A 21,591-nucleotide genomic window follows, 5' to 3' on the forward strand; every position below is an offset into this window, starting at 1 on the left:
TTAATATTTGGAAACATTGACAATATCATTTATATAAATTAGAAACAGTTTTGGACCCAATACTGACCCCTGTGGGACGCCACAAGCATTGTCCAAGCATGATGATGTATATTCCCCCAACTTCACAAACTGTTTTCTGTTACTTAAGTAGCTTCTCACCCAGTGCAACACCAACCCCCTAATCCCATACTGTTCAAGTTTATTGATTAATATGTCATGATTAATTGTATCAAAAGCCTTTTTAAGGTCTATAAATATTCCAACTGAATGTAATTTGTGGTCTATGGCGTTTGTAATCTCCTCAACTGATTCTATTAATGCAAGTGATGTTGAACTATGTGCTCTGAATCCATATTGACTATCAGTAAGTAATTTATGTTTATTTATGAATTTGTCTAATCTATTATTGAATAACTTTTCTAATAATTTGGAAAATTGTGGAAGCAAAGAAACAGGTCTATAATTTGTGAAGTGGTGTCTATCCCCAGTCTTATACAGCGGCACAACCTTAGCTATTTTCATTTGATTGGGAAATTTACCGGTTTGAAATGATAAGTTACAGATGTATGTTAATGGTTCTACAATCCATTCAATGACCTGTTTTACCACCACCATATCAATTTCATTTAAATCGGTAGATGTTTTATATTTACAATTATTCACAATGTCTATAATTTCATTTCCATCCACTGCTGTGAGGAACATTGAACAGGGATTTCTTCTATGAGATTATTATCCCAATCCTCAGGTTGGGAATCGGGAATTTTTTCTGCCAAGCTTGGTCCAATATTTACAAAAAAATTATTAAAACCGTTGACTACCTCATCCTTATTTTCCTTCTTGACATTATTATCAATGAAATACTGAGGGTAACTCTGTTTTTTATTACCATTTTTGATAATGCTATTTAATATATCCCATATTCCTTTAATATTGTTTTTGTTATTATATAATATGTTACTATAATATTCTCTTAAACATATGAGGTTTTGATTTTCTCTATTTAACACATGCACGCAAGCGTCCAGGCAGAATCAACTATAAAGACTCTTAAACATGAACTCCGTCAGACCACTAAAGGTAAGATGCAGTTTGTTCTTAATCCCGAAGAAGGTGATGCTACTGAGGCCCAACCACCTGTACAGGAAGTGGTTGATCCTCCTCTCAAACCCCTCAGTGGTGGTCAGTGGAACCTCACAGACCGGCCAGAGGTGTCATGGGACAATGCCACGCTGGTAGAGCCCAGCTTTGAGCGTGCCAGTCAGGCCTGACTTGTCCACCGCTGTGAACTAGGCTCCAGTTCGTTGCTGATTGCTTGCAGAGCTGTAAAGTTCCTCAGAGTATAGAGACTCTTGAATGGCTTCTCTGTGACTATTGGAATCTGGGCTCCTCCCAAGGAAAAGCTAAACTTGGTCCATCATTTTCCTCTTCCTTACAACCAGTGCCTTAGATTTACCAGGGTTGAAGTCCATCCGTGCCCAGTTGATGAATCATGTAAGACCTTGAAGGAGCCATCTGCAACCTGGTACTGATGTTGTGGTCTCTGTGTGGTCATCTATGAACACTGTAAAGGGGGTAGCCGGGCACCTGACTAAGTGAAGGGTCCTCTACACTCCACATCTGCTGATTTGACCTGTATATTCATGGTCGAAGTGAACAAGATCAGTGACACAGTGCATCCAGTGACTGTCCCCTTCTCCAGACATTGCCATGTTGTTGCTAATCTTCAAACAGTGACCTTTAAACTGAAGCAGCTGTAATAAACCAGGATGAGGTCCCTGATCTTCCCTGGAACATGATGTCAATCAAATATGGCCTGTATCATCTTGTGTGAGATTCACCAGTAGGCATTCGCAAGATCCTGCCACAGAACTGTGAGATCTCCTTTTCCTTCCTTGCCTCCTAAATTTGCTGGGTAGTCCCAGTGTGGGGAAGGATCACCATAGCAACAGTGGCCTGATTTGCATATGACATAGATCACAGGATCAGTGAATGCAAGGTCATATTTTGCTTCATAGAGACTATATTACTTAAGACAGAATTCCAGATAATTAATCTAGGCTGTATTTTTAGATGATGTGAAGGATAACCTCTTCATGAAGGACAAAACTGGATTTAATTGGCACATTATTTATTTATAACACAAACACTGTGTTAGCAGACAGAAGCTAACCAGCTAATTAATGTTGTTAGATGAAGCAAAAAGGACTCAGAATAAACACTTCTTGTCAGCACTGAACAGGATAAGACATCATTAGAAGTTCTTGGCTGCATGGACTGCATCGATGCAATGCCCCACTAAATATAAATAAACTTAGTAAAATGAACTGTCCTCTGGTGCAAACAAGTCGAGTGTCATGTAGGGGCTCGTTCTCTAAGACCCATGTCCTCCATAGATAGATAGATACCCTCCAGATTGTTGACACGATAACTTCAAAACAATAAATGTTGTCAATGCAGAACAGGTGGTGCTGTGGGATAGGAGTTAGATATGTAGATGTAGAGCAGGGTTTGATTCCAGGTGTGTGTTTCATGCTGCCTGCCTGCGTCTTTGCACGAGACGCCATTTGCATTGATGCAGTCCAGCTGTAAATGGGTTGGAAGTAACCTGTGACAGACTGTCGTATCATCCGTGGGAAGTGGTGGACTTCATCTGATCCTCTCTTCTGTGTGTGTGTGTGTGTGTGTGTGCACATTTGCAGAGCTTCACAACTGGGGAAACAAAACAAAACAATGTGGAAACATAACTACGTATGGGCCGTGAAATCACCCGCTGTGGTGATCACGTGCTACGCATCTGAGCTTGTAGCAGAGAATAATCTGCAGTTATATACCGCTTTTCCATCTGCATCAGACGCTCAAAGCGCTTTACAAAATATTCCCCCTGACGTGAGGGTTGTTGTGTGGGCCGCTGAAGAGGAGGTACTGCTGGCCCACCTCAGTGCCGAGATATCGCCTTTAGACAAAGGTAACGTTCTCTGCATTTATATTCTGACTAAATAGCTAACAGATTTGTTAAACCTTTTCAGGACAGCTGAATTGCTTGGATAAGTACTCACCTGCCTGTCATACTGTAACTGGAGGTGGAGGCGGCTTCTCCCCTCTCCGTTGCTGGGTGCTGTCGCATCCACGCCTGTGTTGTTGCTCTCTCCCGCCAGCAGTACCGGATCCGACGAGCGGAGGCAGTGGCCACCTGGGAATTCGGGACTTGGCGGTTCCAGTATTTCCAGGGTTCGGTGGCAGAGGAGATCTGGGTGGTTTCGGTTCGACTGAGACGGACGTCTCCTACCTGCGAGCCTGCCCACACGACACCAGCGGATTCGACCCCAAATTGTGATTGTTGTATTCATTGTGCTCGTTTCACAATAGTAAACCTTGTTATTCACCTTCCTCCATTGTCCGTTCATTGCGCCCCCTGTTGTGGGTCCGTGTTCCTACACTTTCACAACAGGATATCTCGGCCAGCGTCATGGACCCCGAGGGGCGTCAACCGGCTGTTGAACGGCCATGGAAGACCAGGCGGCGTCGGCGGCTTCGGGAGGGGTAAGTCGGTGAGTTGCAGCGGATCCTCACCGCTTTCACCTCTCGGATCGATTTAATGACCGAGCAGCACGTTCTCCTAAACCGCAGGGTGGAGGCTCTCGCCGCACAAGTGGAGGCGCGCCTTCGGGCGCCGCTGCGCTTCTCCCTCCCGAGGACCCTGCGCGTGAAAGGTGACGTCCACGGGTCGTTCAACCGGTCCCCTTCCTCCGTCCCAGAAGGCATACATAAGCCCTCCAGAACGTACGGAGGCTGTGTGGAGACGTGCGCGGATTTTCTGATGCCGTGTTCGCTCGTCTTCGCACAGCGTCCCGTGATGTACGCTACTGATGCTAGCAAGTAGCTTATGTAATAAATCTGCTTCGCGGGGGAGGCACGCGCTTGGGCTACAGCGCTCTGGGAGCAGAACTCACGGCTCCTTCATACATACGTTGGGTTTGTACGGGAGCTCAGAACGGTGTTCGACCATCCCAACAGAGGAGAGTCCGCTTCAACCGCGCTACTGTCAATGAGACAGGGGCGTCGGAGCGCAGCTGCCTATGCAGTCGCCTTCCGCATCGCGGCGGCGAGATCCGGCTGGAATAGCACTGCCCTCCGCGCCGCCTTTGTAAACGGACTGTCATTGGTCCTAAAAGAGCACCTGGTGGCGAAGGACGAACCGCGGGACTTAGACGGGCTCATCGATCTGGTCATACGACTCGACAACCGTTAGAAGAACGCCGTCGGGAACGAGGCGAAGGGCGTGGCCAGGCACGCGTCGTCCCTCTCCCTTCCGGTGCCGATCGAGCTCCGCCTTCCCCACGCTCCACAGCCCCTGCGCTCCGTGGGGTCACAGCTCCCCCTACTGACGAAGCTAGGGACATGAGTAGGGCAACATTTAGGGCACCAGATGCACAGAGGAGATGGACCCACGGAGCGTGTCTTGTTTGTGGTTCCATAGAGCACCATGTGAGAGACTGCCCCGAGTGGCCAAACGCCAAAACGCCCGCCCCTAGAGACTGGGCCAGGGGTGGGCCAAAACATTCACGTGGGGACACACCCACATTGCTACACGACTCCCAGTCACGATCCTGTTTGAGGATTCAACCCTGAAGGCCCAGCACTGGTGGACACGGGCTCTGAGGGGAATCTGCTTGACAGTAGATGGGCCAGGGAGATAGGGCTCCCTCTGGTGGCTCTTACCTCGCCTGTGCAGGTTCGGGCGCTAGATGGCTCCCTACTCCCACCAATCACGCATAAGACACCTCCAGTAACCCTGGTGGTGTCAGGTAACCACCGGGAGGTGATCGAGTTCTTTGTGACTCAGGCCACCTCCCGTGTGGTTTTGGGTTTTCCCTGGATGCTAAAGCACAATCCCCGGATCGATTGGCCGTCCGGGGTAGTGGTTCAGTGGAGCGAAACCTGCCATCGGGAGTGTCTAGGTTCCTCGGTTCCTCCCGGCTCCCAAGCTAAGGAGGAGGTCCGAGTCCCGCCCAATCTGAAGGCGGTGCCGGCGGAGTACCATGACCTCGCTGACATGTTCAGCAAGGATCTGGCTCTCACGCTTCCTCCGCACCGTCCTTATGATTGTGCCATTGATTTGGTTCCAGGCTGTGAGTACCCGTCCAGTAGGCTGTACAACCTCTCACGGCCGGAGCGTGAATCAATGGAGACCTACATCCGGGACTCATTAGCTGCCGGTTGATCCGGAATTCCACCTCTCCGATGGGTGCTGGTTTCTTTTTGTGGGTAAAAAAGACGGCGGGCTTCGTCCATGCATTGATTACAGGGGGTTGAACGAAATCACGGTTCGCAACCGATACCCGTTGCCCTTGTTGGATTCGGTGTTCACCCCCTTGCATGGAGCCAAAATTTTCACCAAGCTGGATCTTAGGAATGCGTATCATTTGGTTCGGGTCCGGAAGGGAGACGAATGGAAGACGGCATTCAACACCCCCTTAGGTCATTTTGAGTACCTGGTCATGCCGTTCGGTCTCACTAATGCTCCCGCGACTTTCCAAGCGTTGGTAAACGATGTCTTGCGGGACTTCCTGCACCGGTTCGTCTTCGTATATCTAGACGATATACTCATCTTTTCCCCGGATCCTGAGACACATGTCCGGCATGTCCGTCAGGTCCTGCAGCGGTTGTTGGAGAACCGCCTGTTTGTGAAGGGCGAGAAGTGTGAATTCCACCGCACTTCTTTGTCCTTCCTGGGGTTCATCATCTCCTCCAACTCCGTCGCCCCTGATCCGGCCAAGGTTGCGGCGGTGAGAGACTGGCCCCAACCAACAAGCCGTAGGAAGCTGCAACAGTTCCTCGGCTTTGCTAATTTCTACAGGAGGTTTATTAAGGGCTACAGTCAGGTAGTTAGCCCCCTGACAGCCCTGACCTCCCCAAAAGTCCCCTTCACCTGGTCGGATCGGTGCGAAGCCGCGTTCAAGGAGTTGAAACGGCGCTTCTCGTCTGCACCAGTTCTGTGCAGCCCGATCCTAGCCGCCAGTTAGTGGTTGAAGTGGATGCCTCGACTCAGGGATAGGAGGCGGTGCTCTCCCAGAGCGGGAAGACCGATAAGGTCCTTCACCCGTGTGCCTATTTTTTCCCGCAGGTTGAACCCCCGCTGAACGGAACTATGACGTCGGCAATCGGGAACTCCTGCTGTGAAAGAGGCCCTCGAAGAGTGGAGACATCTGTTGGAGGGAACAGCCGTGCCATGCACGGTTTTCACTGACCATCGGAACCTGGAGTACATCAGGACCGCCAAGCGGGCTGAACCCCAGGCAAGCCCGCTGGTCACTGTTCTTTGGCCGTTTGACTTCCGGATCACCTACCGTCCCGGGACCAAGAATCAAAGATCGGATGCATTGTCCCGGGTGCACGAAGACGAAGTCAAAACGGAACCGTCGGATCCCCGGATCCATCATCCCGGAGTCCGCTATCGTGGCCGCCCTCACCTGGGACGTAGAGAAGACCGTCCGGGAGGCCCTGACCCATGACCCGGACCCCGGAAAACGGACCAAAGGACGACTATACGTCCCACCAGAGTGCTAGGGCTGCAGTCCTGGACCTTCTGTCACGGTTCTAAACTCTCCTGTCACCTGGGGTGCGAAGGACCGTGACAGTCGTCCGGCAACGCTTCTGGTGGCATCCCTGGAGGCCGACGTGCCGGGGACTACGTCCAGGCCTGTACCACCTGCGCCAGGGGCAAGGCCGACCATAGAAGACCTCAGGGCAGCTACAGCCACTGCCCGTGCCTCATCGCCCCTGGTCCACATCGGCCTGGACTTTGTCACGGGTCCCCGCCGTCCAGGGACACACCGTCGTCTTCACGATAGTGACGTTTCTCCAAGGCGGCCCACTTCGTGGCCCTCCCGAAGCTCCCAACGGCCCAGGAGACAGCGGACCTCCTGGTCCACCACGTCGTCCGTCTGCATGGCATACCATCAGACATCGTCTCCGATCGCGGTCCCAGTTCACCTCGCACGTCTGGAGGAGCTTCTGCCGGGAACTGGGCCACGGTCAGCTCTCGTCTGGGTACCACCCCCAGACCAACGGGCAGGCAGAGCGGGCGAATCAGGAACTGGAGCAGACACTTCGCTGTGTGACAGCCGCGCACCCAACGGCCTGGAGTACCCACCTGGCCTGGATCGAGTACGCCCATAACAGCCAAGTGTCATCTGCCACCGGCCTCTCCCCGTTTGAGGTGTGCTTGGGGTATCAGCCCCCTTGTTTCCGGTGGTTGAGGGAGAGGTCGGTGTGCCCTCGGTCCAGGCCCACCTACGGAAGTGCCGTCGGGTGTGGCGTGCCGCCCGCTCTGCCTTGTTGAAGGCCCGGACGAGGGCGAAGACACATGCAGACCGGCGGCGGGCCCCGGCCCCCACGTATCGTCCTGGGCAGGAGGTCTGGTTATCTACCAAGGACATTCCTCTGCAGGTAGACTCGCCGAAACTTCAGGAACGGTACATCGGACCTTACAAGATCCTCAAGGTCATCAACCCCGCCGCAGTGAGGCTCCAGCTTCCGGCCTCACTGCGGATCCATCCAGTTTTTCATGTTTCCCGGATCAAGCCCCTTCACACCTCACCCCTCTGCACCCCGGGTCCGGCGCCGCCTCCTGCCCGGATCATCGACGGGGAACCGGCTTGGACTGTACGCCGGCTCCTTGATGTCCGTCGAATGGGCCGGGGTTTTCAATATCTGGTGGACTGGGAGGGGTACGGTCCCGAGGAACGCTCCTGGGTGAAGAAGGGCTTCATCCTGGACCCGGCCCTCCTGGCCGACTTCTACCGTCGCCATCCGGACAAGCCCGGCCGTGCGCCAGGAGGCGCCCGTTGAGGGGGGGGTCCTGTTGTGTGGGCCGCTGAAGAGGAGGTACTGCTGGCCCACCTCAGTGCCGAGATATCGCCTTTAGACGAAGGTAACGTTCTCTGCATTTATATTCTGACTAAATAGCTAACAGATTTGTTAAACCTTTTCAGGACAGCTGAATTGCTTGGATAAGTACTCACCTGCCTGTCATACTGTAACTGGAGGTGGAGGCGGCTTCTCCCCTCTCCGTTGCTGGGTGCTGTCGCATCCACGCCTGTGTTGTTGCTGTCTCCCGCCAGCAGTACCGGATCCGACGAGCGGAGGCAGTGGCCACCTGGGAATTCGGGACTTGGCGGTTCCAGTATTTCCAGGGTTCGGTGGCAGAGGAGATCTGGGTGGTTTCGGTTCGACTGAGACGGACGTCTCCTACCTTCGAGCCCTGCCCACACGACACCAGCGGATTCGACCCCAAATTGTGATTGTTGTATTCATTGTGCTCGTTTCACAATAGTAAACCTTGTTATTCACCTTCCTCCATTGTCCGTTCATTGCGCCCCCTGTTGTGGGTCCGTGTTCCTACACTTTCACAACAAGGGTGCTGCCATACAAGGCGCTCGCTACACACCAGGAGCAACTTGGGGATTAAGGACCTTGCCCAAGGGGCCTAAGTGGTTTTCCAGTCAGGCTGGGATTTGAACTGACATTCTTCTGGTCTCAAGCCTAACACTTTAATCACCTCCCCAATAATCTTTCCATCACCTGCAAGATGGACATTAGGAACATCTTCTCCCAACGTATGTGTAATTTTGCAGTAACTAAGTTTGTGAGGTTGTTATTCAGTTTCTTTCATTTCCTGTGTCAAGGGAAAATGAACTGAGTATATATGAACTGAGAATTTGAATTCAGGGCATTAGGTGTGTGTGTGTGTGTGTGTGTGTGTGTGTGTGTGTGTGTGTGTGTGTGTGTGTGTGTGTGTGTGTGTGTGTGTGTGTGTGTGTGTGTGTGTGTGTGTGTGTGCACGCACACATTTGCAGAGCTTCACAACTGGGAAACAAAGCAAAACAATGTGGAAACATAACTACGTATGGGCCGTGAAATCACCCGCTGTGGTGATCACGTGCACGCTGCTGGCCTTTTATGGCACACACTTGCATGATTGTTGCCTAATGTGCTCACTGAATAGTGGTTTGAGCGCTTGTCTTGGTTAAAGTCAGAAGAATCTACAGCTCCTCTGTGGAGGCTGCCGTGTGTTGCCTGGCAACCAGCCTGGCCTTAACCAGATACACATACAGTACAATGTGAATGCGAGCACAGGCGCGTGCGCACACACACAGGTAGAATGAGAACAATGGATTTGAATTTCAGCATTGGAAGTCGGGCAGGGGGCAATGTTTGCTGAAGGTGCTATTAATCCGAGCAGGTTTTATTTATTTGCTTATTTTTGTATTCGGCACACACAGCGGTTAAAGTGGATCAGCCTCCTAAGTTCCCCTGTGGGGTTTTTACTCCTCTTGTCTGTGCACTGTGCAGCATGAATGTGTTACATTTCCCCTCCTGCAGCCTGCAGTTTATTGAAATTTTTTTGTGAGTTAAAAAGTGGAAGTGGATTAATAATGCATACGAGCTGAGCACCAGCGAGGAGAAGAGTGAGCACGAGAATGTTTATGCTTTAGGCGGCTCTTCCGACTCATACAGCCTGCTTCGGGTTTGATGTTCACCGTGTTGTTGATGTGCACACGTGCGTGTTCGCGTGCACGCATGTACCTGTGTTTACTGGGAAGACTGACAGAAGGACCCTTAGTCCCAGCTTTGCACCTGATTGGATGTAGAGAATCAGGTGACTCGCGCGCTCTCTCGCTCTCTTTATCAGTTCTGTCAGTTTCTCCTTCTTGCCTTTATTTTCCCCTCCATCATTTGAAGACACATTTTCTTCTTTTCTCCTCTCTTTCTCTCTTTTCTCTCATTTGCTTCTATATCTTTCTATATTTACCCGTCACTTGCCCCCCCCCCTCGCTTTTGCTCTCCCTCCCTTCCTGTCTCTTTCTCTCCAGTGATAGGCTGCACATGCAGGCGGTGTATGAGTCTATCTCACCATCTGCAGTCGTGGAGCTAGCTTCTCCTCGTTCTCTCGTCAGGATCTCTTCATCAGCGAGCCAACTTCTGCCTGGACGCTTGCGTGCATGTGTTAAATAGAGAAAATCAAAACCTCATATGGAGCAGATGTGGTCATTGTAAAGCCGGGTACAAGTGTGTGCGTGCGTGTATAAGTGTCAGGCAGGCTGGTTGGACTTTCTACCAAAGTGTGTGAGGAAAGAGAGCATCACCATGTGTGAACTAGGCAGTCAGGGAGGCATGGACGGTCGTTGGCATTGTTCGGCTGCTCAGGTAGAAATTTTGCTCTCTCCAGCATGCTCTCACTGAAATGTCCTTCTGTCTGTCTTCTCTCTACGTCAGTCTTTGTGCATCAGCGTCCATTGGCATCATCATCATCAGCTCTGTTGCAGACTTTGGCAAGACGTGCAAACAACCACCAGTCAGATAAAGGATTTTTGGTTTATTGATGTGTTTCAGTTTTACTCCTCTTCATTGCTCTGCATCAAAAACCTTCACTGGCACCTTCCAGTTGATTGTATCTGGTGGTCAGCTGATATGGTGATGTCACAGATCAGAGGCGGGGCCTTAGTTAAGTTACTGTTGTCGGGATTCAGACCTTTTCAGAGGGTGCAGCAGTGTTTTTGGACCAATAGTCGAGGGCGGTGGAGCGACATTGATCTGTGGCAGATGTCATGGATGAAGTGCGCCCTCCTTCGCCGGTTGGCTCTTGTGCTATTTGGATCCTGGCAAAGCCACAGAGATTTATTGACTGGCCGGATTCCAGAGGCTAAGCTCACCAGTAGCATTTGACAGCTCAGTGGGCAGAACTGATTGGAAAGGCAACGGAGGAAAAAAAGAGAGTCGAGCATCAATAACTTATTGTATGTTTTAGGCCAAAAGGAGCCACAGCAGGCCAGCACAGAGCTGAGCACGCTGTGGAAGCCTTTCCAGATCAATAAAGTCACTGTGATTTTATGGAATCCATCCTTTTAAAAAGATAAGACAGTAGGCAGAGACAGTAAATGGAAGACGAGGACAGACAAACGGCATCAGTGAACATTTAGCACTTTGATTTGATTCTGTTCTGGTGGTAATCTGTCTCTGGAGGTGTTTCTTTGCAGCTCTGCTGCTGCCTGCACTCTCCTTTATTCTGTGTGTTAGCAACATCTACTGCAATGCATCACAATCCAATTTTAATTTAGTGCTGGCGCTGAGCGCCCGTGTGCACACACAACACACACACATCGCTCACGCTGAAGCTTCTGGGCGGGCGATGTTTAACAGGGCTTCATGAATATGCGGAAGGCATTAGTGCGACGTTAAGTAAAGACCGCGGCACTTTGAAGTCCTCCTCTCACCACATCTTCTTTTCTCGTTCTTTCTCCAATATCACTTTTTACATTCTTTTTTATCTTCCTGTCTGTCCCCCCGCTCCCCCACCCCTACCCTTTTTTTCTGGCTGGAATGGCAAATCAATGCACAGGTCCCCACTGAGGGCGCACGCTCCCTTTTTATTCCTCATCATTTTTAACAGCCTGAACTTAGAGTTGCCATGGCAACAGGAGGAGCAGGGATGGAACAGGGTGATTTTTCCATAGAGAAGGAAACAAGAGAACAAGAGAGAGATGGAGATACTAGCTGGTGTAGGTTCATGGTTGGATGTGAGTGTATTGTTGACAGGAGGTTTATGGAACGGTTTAAATAACGGAGATTTAAACAGGTTTATTACAGCGTAATAAAATTATTTTTATCAACAGACACACACAAGCTGAGATCACGAGACAAGATCAAAAAGTGATGGAGGATGGAGAAACCCAGGATGAAAATGAGGGGGAGGGTCAAGTGCAGAGACGGGGACAACTGGCTGCTCGCTGTGGGTTTTCAACAAGATCCTGTTCTCCTCCTCCTCGTTTCTTCTCATCTCGTTCTCCTTTTGGCAGCTATCCATTGCTGTGGGCAGAATCAGGCAAAGTGCTTGTGCCAAAGTAGAAAACAGGTGGGCGGTGGGCTGGTGCTGCACGCTCACAGATGTCGAAAATAAACTGAATAGTCGACGCCGGCAGTGCGTTGGTGACAGGTGTTTGCGGAGTGCTGACGGTGGCGATGTAGATAGCGGCTCTGTTTTGTTTTTTCTCCCCCTGTCAGATATTGTGGCTAATTCTTGTCTGTGTTTGTGTTTTCTTCCTCTGGATCCTCTGCAGTCGACAGACGACCTGCTGGTAGCATCGGCTGAGTGTCCCAGCGATGATGAAGACATTGACCCCTGTGACCCCAGCTCAGGTTAGGGTTTTTTTTATTCTTCCCCATGTTTTCTTCCACAGTTATTTATTTCTCTCTACTGCTAGATTGTTTTCAGTCAGTTTGCTAATGCCTAGCTGGAGGCATGAGTAAATTCTCTCCACCCACTCTCTGCTGTTTCACTCTATCCACCTTCTCCCTCTCCTGCCCTTGTTGCTGTTTATTCATCTCTCCTTTCCTCCCTCACCTCCTGCTTTTGCAACCCACAGAATTCAGATGTAAATTCTTTAACTAATAATCATTTAATATGGTGATATGTGGTGCTACACTGCAGCCCTCAGAGCCTGTGTATGTGTGAGAGACATCGTGATTATTGTATGTAATAAAAACTAATATAATGCAACCCTGAATATTATCCTCCCCTCAGCACTGTGTAATATAATCTATTTACACATTATGTGATAATATGATAACTTCAGCTGCAAGCTACAGCCTCCCTGCCAGCTTTTACTTTTTTGCAAAATGTGTGTCAAATAATTCACCACAGCTGCCTTGTGATTTCCTTCTGCAGTTCAACACCTAATTCTCAATTCTCAAATTACCATATTTATAAGTCACCCTTTTACTACTTTGGGAGGCCCTGTGACTTATACTCAGGTGCGATTTATATACCGAAAAATCATGCATTTGTTATTCATAATAGTAATTATAGTAACTATTTATATAGAACTTTCACGGGAATCAAAGTACTAAATAAAAAAACTCTACTAATAAAACAATACAGTAAATGGCAGGACGTAGGCCACTACAAGACTGCACAAAAATCCCAAATTAGTGATTTATTTTCTAATAATACAGAAAAAAGGTGCAACTTATATATGGGCTTGGGGAGGGGAGATGATGTTCTCGTGGTTCAGCAGTGGACTTGAGACCAGAGGATCCTCAGTTCAAATCCCTCTCAGACTGGAAAATCACTAAGGACCTTGAGACCGTGAATCCCCCAGTTTCTCCCAGTGTGCAGTTGACACACTCGTGTGTGTGTGTGTGAATGCAAGGCATCATGTAAAATGCTTTGAGCTTCTAATTCAGATGGAAAAGCGTTATATAAATGCAGTCCATTTACCAGTTTTCCCCTTCAACAGGCATTTTTTAACCGGTGCGACTTATTCTCCGGAATAATGTGTGGAACATTGCACATTATTAACATTATTAACACATGGCTGAGTTTTCCCAAGGAGCACCGTGGGATGACTTACGTGTGTCCCGGGGTTAGTTAGGATGTTGCTCACTGGAGCACAGGTTGCACCTGTCAAAAAAGCCTCTTAAATGGGAAAAAAAATTACTCTTTTATTATTACAGTTAATTTTTAGTGCTTTGATTCCTGGGAAATCCCCAGATAAATAGTTATTATTATTATTATTATTATTATTATTATTATTATTCAAAAAGCATATTTTATCAGTATATAAGTCCGTTGGGAATACAAGCCACAGGACCTCCCAAACTAGTAAAAAACTGTGATATATATACTCAGGAAAATACGGTAATTCTCAGAAGCTCAGTGAGCCCCCTCTGCCCCACCCACACTTGGATTGAAGCGTCCCGATGCAGGCTCTGTGCGCCGCCACGTCTTTGATGACTACAGAAAGAAGTTAACTAAGATATGCAGAGTTGAGAACAGAAGTGCATCATGTTGTGCTGAGTCTTAACAGGGCCAAGGTGACTGGGAGTTGACCAAGCTCTGGGGAAAAAAGACTTCTTCCAACCTTTGTTGATTGCTATTCCTGCTTGGGAGGGCATAGTGGTGAATGTGACTAGGAAAGAGCTGCTTGAGGAAATTAGCCAAGATGCTCCACTTTGTAGCTCAGTCGTTTACGGAACACAACTCAACCAGGTGTAAGAGCAGCTTTATGCACCAATACCTTTAGAACAAAGGCATCTGATTGGCATGTTATCACTGACATCGGTGCCTACTTTTGTTCTTTTGAATTTGTCTGGATGGAAGGCTATGGGCCAACAATAAATGTCAATATATTTTATTTATATAGCACCAAATCACAACATCACTGCCTCAAGGCACGTCACACAAGTAAGGTCTAACCTTACCAACCCCCTCTGAGCAAGTACACAGGTGACAGTGGTAAGGAAAAATTCTGTTGATAATGAGGAAGAAACCTCAAGCAGACCAGACGCAGAGGGGTGACCCACTGCTTAGGCCATTCGAACAGTTACAAGGTTTTTTTTTACAAATTTTACAAGAATTTCTAAACAAACAGAAGAAACAGAAAACAAAAACAGAAAAACAGAAGAGCAATATAAACAGAGTCCTTAATTGAAATAAAAAGCAGTCCTTCATGGATCTTTAGGTGGTTGAGTAGTTAAGTCTGGGAAATATAGCGCTTCTTGGGGTTAGTCCGATGTCCTGGGGTGCAGGGCCAGCATCTGTTAAAGGTCTTGTCAGTGCCTTGGACAGAGAGACAAAGAGCAGAATCAGTCTGCCGGAAATAACTGTACCTGAGGCATTAATTCACCAGTAGTAAATCAACAGAGAACCAGGGAGATTACTAAAGTGGTTGCCGGCAGCTATCCCTGTGCTTCACTAACAGATCCAGAATTTAGATGTAGTGAGTCCGAGACCTGTTCCATTGTTAATAATATGAATTAAAAGGAGAGGAAACGTAATTCCATACTACACCAGTATGCTTATCATACGAGAGAGAGAATAGATGCATCTTTAGTCTGGACTTGAATGTCTCTACAGAATCTGACTGTGTTATCTCTGCAGGGAGATCATTCCATGGGACACATTAAAAGAAGGCTCTGTGGCCTGCAGACTTTTTTTAACCATAGGGGTACAAAGTAGTCCTGCGTCCTGAGAACGCAGAGTATGTAGGGTGTAACTAGGTCAGCTTGGTTAGGAAGGCGCTAATATACAAATAATGAATGTTTATGAGTTCAAGGGTACAAATATTTCATTAGGTGAAAGCTGGAACATACCATTCAATGAGGCAAAGCCAAGTTGAATGGTATGTTCCAGCTTTCAGCGAATTAAATATTTGTTCCATTGAAAGAATGTAAAAACATTCATTATTTGTTTTATATAACTGCTAAAATAGATCCTTGTCATTTGATATTTTATTCATTTGTAAACAACAGAAAAGGGACTTACATTTAGGTGTTCCACTGCTGCTGAAGTCCAAATTGTGACATGTAGTCTGGCACATGGTGTGCACTGACTACGGACTTCCATAAAAGACTGTGTATAGCTCGTCAGTCAAACCAAAAATCACTGCAGCTTTTCAGCTTTTCATCTGAACAGCTTTTCATGCATCCAGATGGCTTACAGTGGAGTGGATTGTGTGTGTGTGTGTGTGTGTGTGTGTGTGTGTGTGTGTGTGTGTGTGTGTGTGTGTGTGTGTGTGTGTGTGTGTGTGTGTGTGTGTGTTACAAGAATTAGCATCGTCAGTTAGCTCAATCAAATCATCATCTCGCTTCTCTCGTTGTCCCACACGTGTGCAAGCGCGCTCACGCAACCGGGTTGGCGCTTGTGCGTGCCTGTGCTACAAAGAATAAAAGACTGTGTACATCCTCAGTGCAGCGAAAAAAAAATCACGTCAGAAATTAGCCCAGCTTTTCATTCTAACTTTCTGCTAACAGCCTCCAGACAGTGCAGTTGATTTGTGTGGTGCGTGTGCGTGCGCACGTGCGTTGTGTGTGTGTGTGTGTGTGTGTGTGTGTGTGTGTGTGTGTGTGTGTGTGTGTGTGTGTGTGTGTGTGTTACAAGAATTAGCATCGTCAGTTAGCTCAATCAAATCATCATCTCGCTTCTCTCGTTGTCCCACACGTGTGCAAGCGCGCTCACGCAACCGGGTTGGCGCTTGTGCGTGCCTGTGCTACAAAGAATAAAAGACTGTGTACATCCTCAGTGCAGCGAAAAAAAAATCACGTCAGAAATTAGCCCAGCTTTTCATTCTAACTTTCTGCTAACAGCCTCCAGACAGTGCAGTTGATTTGTGTGGTGCGTGTGCGTGCGCACGTGCGTTGTGTGTGTGTGTGTGTGTGTGTGTGTGTGTGTGTGTGTGTGTGTGTGTGTGTGTGTGTGTGTGTGTGTGTGTGTGTGCAGAGTGCAATGGTACCAAATGTGTGGAACCAAATTTGCACTCTAAATGCAATGCACCACAAATGGGATGAATAATCCATGTCATGTGACATACAAAGCACCAATCAAATGACAAGGATCCACTCTGCTGTTATGTAATCCATGAATAATTCTATGAATTAGTAACTGAACCTCACCTCACAGAGACAGGAGGCCAATGAAGGGAGGCCAAAATCGGTGTAATGTGGTCAAACCTTCTGCTTCTTGTCAAAATTCTAGCAGCAGCATTTTGAACCTATGAATTACATTTATGCAATTACATATTATATTTTATTTAGAAAATGAATCTTCTAAATCTGAAATAACATTTAACAATAATAAAACACTACTCTTTAGTCTGCTTAACAGTAATTTATTAATTTGCAGAGAGCTTGTCAGTTACCATAGCACCTAAAACAAAGTCAATGCGGATCAATTTGGGTAGCATTATTCTATATTCTGCAGGTTAAAAACATTATATGTGCACCTGCACCATGTAATATGCAGTTTGCAAAGGGAGTTTAGAGAGCGCACATGCTTTCAGTGGTGATTGTGTGTAAAATCAACTCAGAGAGAAGGATTTGGATGACAGAGGGAGTCTGCATAAACTCTTAGAACGAGCCACATCAGTTATACACCAAGTGTCACCCATCACATTGTCTCTGTCTCTCTCCCCTATTTACCTTTGTCAGATGATCTAGATCAGATTATCTCATACAAAGAAGATGTTAATTTTTCTAAATGTGACCTTTGGAGGCACTATTTTCTTTTCCTGCTTTCTACATCTGCAGGTTGTGCACTTCCATGAATCAGTTTTCTCTCTAGTATTTTCCAACGTTGATGAGTTAATAGTCAGAGTCAGCATAATGTCACACAGTCTGTTTCTGCTCTTTTAATGTGTACCACTCATTACATTTCCTATAAATGGCATTTTAAACACATATAGCAGCCAAGAAATATTTTCTGTGTAAATGTTTTTTTTTGTTGTTGTTTTTTTATGGCATAATCACATCCTTTATGGAGAATGAAACAACACTCCTTGTGTGTATGTTGCAATCTAACTTATTCTTTTCCCTTTGTTCATAACCTAACTGTAAAATTTTGACCAGTGTTTCCTAAAAAAAATGTGGCAACAAAGTGACACATAATATAACTGAATAGATTTTAAGTTATACAGTTTTGATGAAAAAGTATTGAATATATTAACTAAACCTAACCAAAAAAATTAAGTACGTCAATAAAAGCAACAGTTGAAATGTGTTGGATTCAGTAATAGCATGCCAAATGATGAGTTATATTGCCAAAGAAATATTTAGTAAATCCTAGTCAATTTCACAAGGAAAGCTGATTCATATTTGCTAAGTATCTGAGCAAAAATAATTTAGATTTACTAAATATATGGGGCAAACTGATTCACATTTACTGATAATCTAGGTGAAATTGACATATTTATTAAGTTATATGGATAAAATTGTTTTACATTTACTACATATCTGCATAAAAATTATTTGGATTAAGTAAATAAAATAAATTATATCAACTCATATTCCACCACAAAAGTAATTAAGCCCTTTTGGCTGCTTCCTTGTTTGCCCTCAGGGTTGCCACAGCAGATGCAAGGTAGACCTGCATGTTGATTCTGGCACAATTTTTACACCGGATGCCCTCCAGTCATCATCTATCTCAGCGAATGTATCTGAAGCTTCTGTACAACAATCATTTCCACATAAATTCAGCATTATTTCAAAATAAAAGACAGGAGACCGATCAGAGCGCCACAGCAGCGCATCTGAGACTAACTCTTTGAGTCTGATCTGACTTTCTACATCCAAAGTGATCAAAGGGAATAATGTGATTATTAATCATAAGTTGACAAAGTAAAACCTCTTAAATCATCCTAAAGTCAGTTTTAAGCAGAAACAAGGTGATAATCATTGAATAGCTACTGACGCTCTAAAATGACGTAGGCGCAGCAGCAGCACCACATCAGACTCAGATGTGCTGCTGTGGCGCTCTGATCGCTTCCTCTGTCTGTTATTATAGAATAATGGTGAATTTTTGTGGAAATGATTGTTATATAAAAACTTCAGATATCTGTCACTGAGATACATGATGACTGGAGTGCAGTTTTAAGCAGAAACAAGGTGATAATCTGTGAATCACTGCCGACACTCAGAAATGACACTGCTGACGCTACAAAATGATACATGTAGTGAAGGCAGGGCGGACCGATTTTTAGGGGGGACCGTTCGGTCAGTGACACCGGTATCGGTGTAGCATTTTTGTTTTGGTTGGTTGTTGTTTTTTGGCAGAAAAGCAGAGTGAGCAATCAAAAACACTATCCCAGCATTTCTATGACAACAGTAAACAGCTAACAACTAGCTTATAATGCACTGTGATAAAAAGCACTCACCCACAGCAAGAACCAAGCTTTTGTTTTGTATTTTTTTGTCTCATTTGTGATAGATTTTGAGCGATAAATCAACAAAATAATCTCATCCCGTTTTACTGAAAAAGGCTATAGAGCTATTTAAAACAGATGCTGGCACTCAGGAAAATCCCAATATGGACACGGGGCCTTTTACTGTTGCTCCTCCCCACGTTTATAAAGAGATAGTAGCAACAGGTTTCATCATTCATCACAGGTTCTGTTATCCTCCTGTTTGTTTATTACTGCTTTTGTTTCTGGCTTCGCAACACTGTGCGAGAGAGGATGAAAAATAATTCACAGTATGTATATCTGGCTTCAGAACAATGTACAGGTCCATTTCATCTCATCCAAAAACTTTTGATCCTGGATCACCTGAAGCAGCCATGACTATTTTACCTTCAAAATGCATTTATTGTGAAGTATGTTCAGGAAAATAGCTGATCAGGAGTTACTTGATACATTTCAGCAGAGTATCTCCCCTTATTTTTATTATATTGGAGTTTCAGATCTTTTATGTGTTAGGTGTTTGACGCAGTGCCTGTTTGTCTTGCTATCAAGATACTGAAGCATGTATCAGTGTAAAGTTTTAGTAGTCCTGAAACACTAAAGGTATGTCCTGTCCTGTGACATTGCTGCTTCCTCTTACAGCACGCCCGCCTCTGCCAGAGGTGAAGGTGTTCCCAGGACCATCTGAGGTGGTGCGGGAAAGCAGCAGCACTACAGGCATGGTGGTGGGCATCGTGGCCGCCGCCGCCCTCTGCATCCTCATCCTCCTGTACGCCATGTACAAATACCGGAACCGTGATGAGGGCTCCTACCATGTGGACGAGAGCCGCAACTACATCAGCAACTCAGCTACACAGCCCAATGGCAGCGCCAAGGACAAGCCACTGGGGATCGCTAAGATCTCCAAGAACAAGAAGAACAAGGACAAGGAGTACTACGTCTGAGGGGGAAAGATGTCCAGCACACAGACAGTTATGCATACACCTTTATATATAATGGTATATGTACATAAATAGATATATTCTCAAAAGAAAATTACAAACATGCACACTGACATAGACATGCTGATGTTAATGTTTACTCTCCAGTAATCACATCTCCACACACTCTGGAAAGCACACATACTCACAGACAAGCACACAAACACAGACTGAAACACAAGCACACATAAGCCCAAACAGACATACACACAAAACACAAAGACTGGACAGTATTGTACAGTATTTACCAATGAGCTGAGACTCTCCACGAGGCTTCTTTTATGAGCACCATTCGAAATGATTTAGAAAGCACCAGTTCAACCCCTAGTTAAGAGCCATTTGTTGGGCCAAGCAGATGAAAGTCATCCAGTCGGACTCGAGCACGTCGTGGAAGATTTGAGGTGTTTGTGCTGGGTGTGTTCATAGGGAGGGCGGAGCACAAGATGATGTAAAAGCATCAAGAAAAGCACTAAGTGTCTCTTCCAGGTATCCCAGCCTTTGTCCCCACTAGCTGATGGGACTCAGCAAAAGCACTACGGACGCTGAAGACAGAAGCACACCAGTGGTTCAAGTCCCACCCCAAACAGCAGGACAGGAAATCAGGGTGTAGCCATAACGACAAAGAAATATGACGGAATAGGACCATAAATTTCAGAGGGAGCTGTCTGCATGTTGCACTGCAGAGGTTTTACAGCTCCCCGTAAATCACAGACGTGGAACACCACAAAACTGAGAGGTAATTCTTCTGGACGGGATACTTGAGACTTCAAATGCTACCTACAGACACCAGTCATACATGACTGCTGTGACACACACACACGCCAACACACACACCTGCATTCTAAAGGCCCACAAGTCACACTGAAGATGTTGCTTATACAAGAAGACAACAGTGAAAATGACGCTAATTGTTGTGGCAACGATGTTGACAAAGAACATTTGGGCCGTATAGACTCTTCTGGGCAGGGAGGGAGGGTGTGGGTCTTATTGCACGTGAATTATCTTACTCCGTGTGATTTATACCGCATTAAAACTCCAGAGGTTATACCTTGATGCACCGCTATCATAAACGTACCCCCCACTTGGCTTGAAAGTATTCCAAAATAAATGCTTCAAATGGTTTTCAACAACAGTTTCAGTTTCTCGACCCATCGACGAAGTGTGACGACCGTGTTGAGCGCGCTGCATGCCTCGAGTGTCCGCCCCGTGCTGTGGCGTGCTACGTCCACAGGCAGGATGGTTCGCTCCAGTGCAACAAACAGATGTTAGCTGCCGCCACAGGCCACGTCCTGTTTTGTAGCCTGATGTCTTACAGGCCACGCCCACAACACCCACCCCAATCATCCACCTTTTATAGCAAAAATCAACTGTGGAAAAGAACAACTGATCAAAGTAAATGTTGCCATGTGTAATAGATAGAAAAGTCCACTTCATGATGTCATTGGCTCTGAGATGTTGAGCTGCTTTGAGTTTTTATATTTTTTATTGTTTTGGCCCTCACCTGTGTTTTTTTTTTTAACTCTCTCTCATTGAATATTTTATCTTCATGCTATCGATTGAGTGATTCATCATGACGTAACAATGCGACACACAGAGGGGTGTGGGTTTTTGTTTATGGACTCTTGTATTGTTCGGGCCATCCGCATCTCAAAGCCAACTCGACAAAGTGCAGCCCCTTGATACAACGATACGATCTGTGCCATGAGTAAGCACCTCCAGTTCTTCCAAGCAAAGTAATTAACCAGTCACATGCATGCAAAATGGACCAAGACCAGAAAGGACACGCAGGACTGCGTACGAAATGCTGAGGTATAAAACCAACCCGACATATTCCCTTTGAACACATTCGCCTCCCTTCTCATTTGTCCCTCAATGAA

General features: G+C 46.5%; 1 protein-coding gene across 1 annotated transcript in view; it reads left to right on the top strand.

Moving 5' to 3' along the window:
- Window positions 1-20,605, top strand: part of nrxn1a (neurexin 1a) — a 172,533-nt gene extending 151,928 nt beyond the window's left edge. The window contains 2 exon segments of the mRNA XM_034194510.1: window positions 12,123-12,201; window positions 19,377-20,605. Of these exon segments, the coding sequence (XP_034050401.1) occupies window positions 12,123-12,201; window positions 19,377-19,678 (381 nt within the window). The 3' untranslated portion in view covers window positions 19,679-20,605.
- Window positions 20,606-21,591: the final 986 nt, after the last annotated feature.

The sequence above is a fragment of the Thalassophryne amazonica genome, chromosome 18 (assembly GCF_902500255.1).
Source record: "Thalassophryne amazonica chromosome 18, fThaAma1.1, whole genome shotgun sequence".
Lineage (NCBI taxonomy): Eukaryota > Metazoa > Chordata > Actinopteri > Batrachoidiformes > Batrachoididae > Thalassophryne > Thalassophryne amazonica.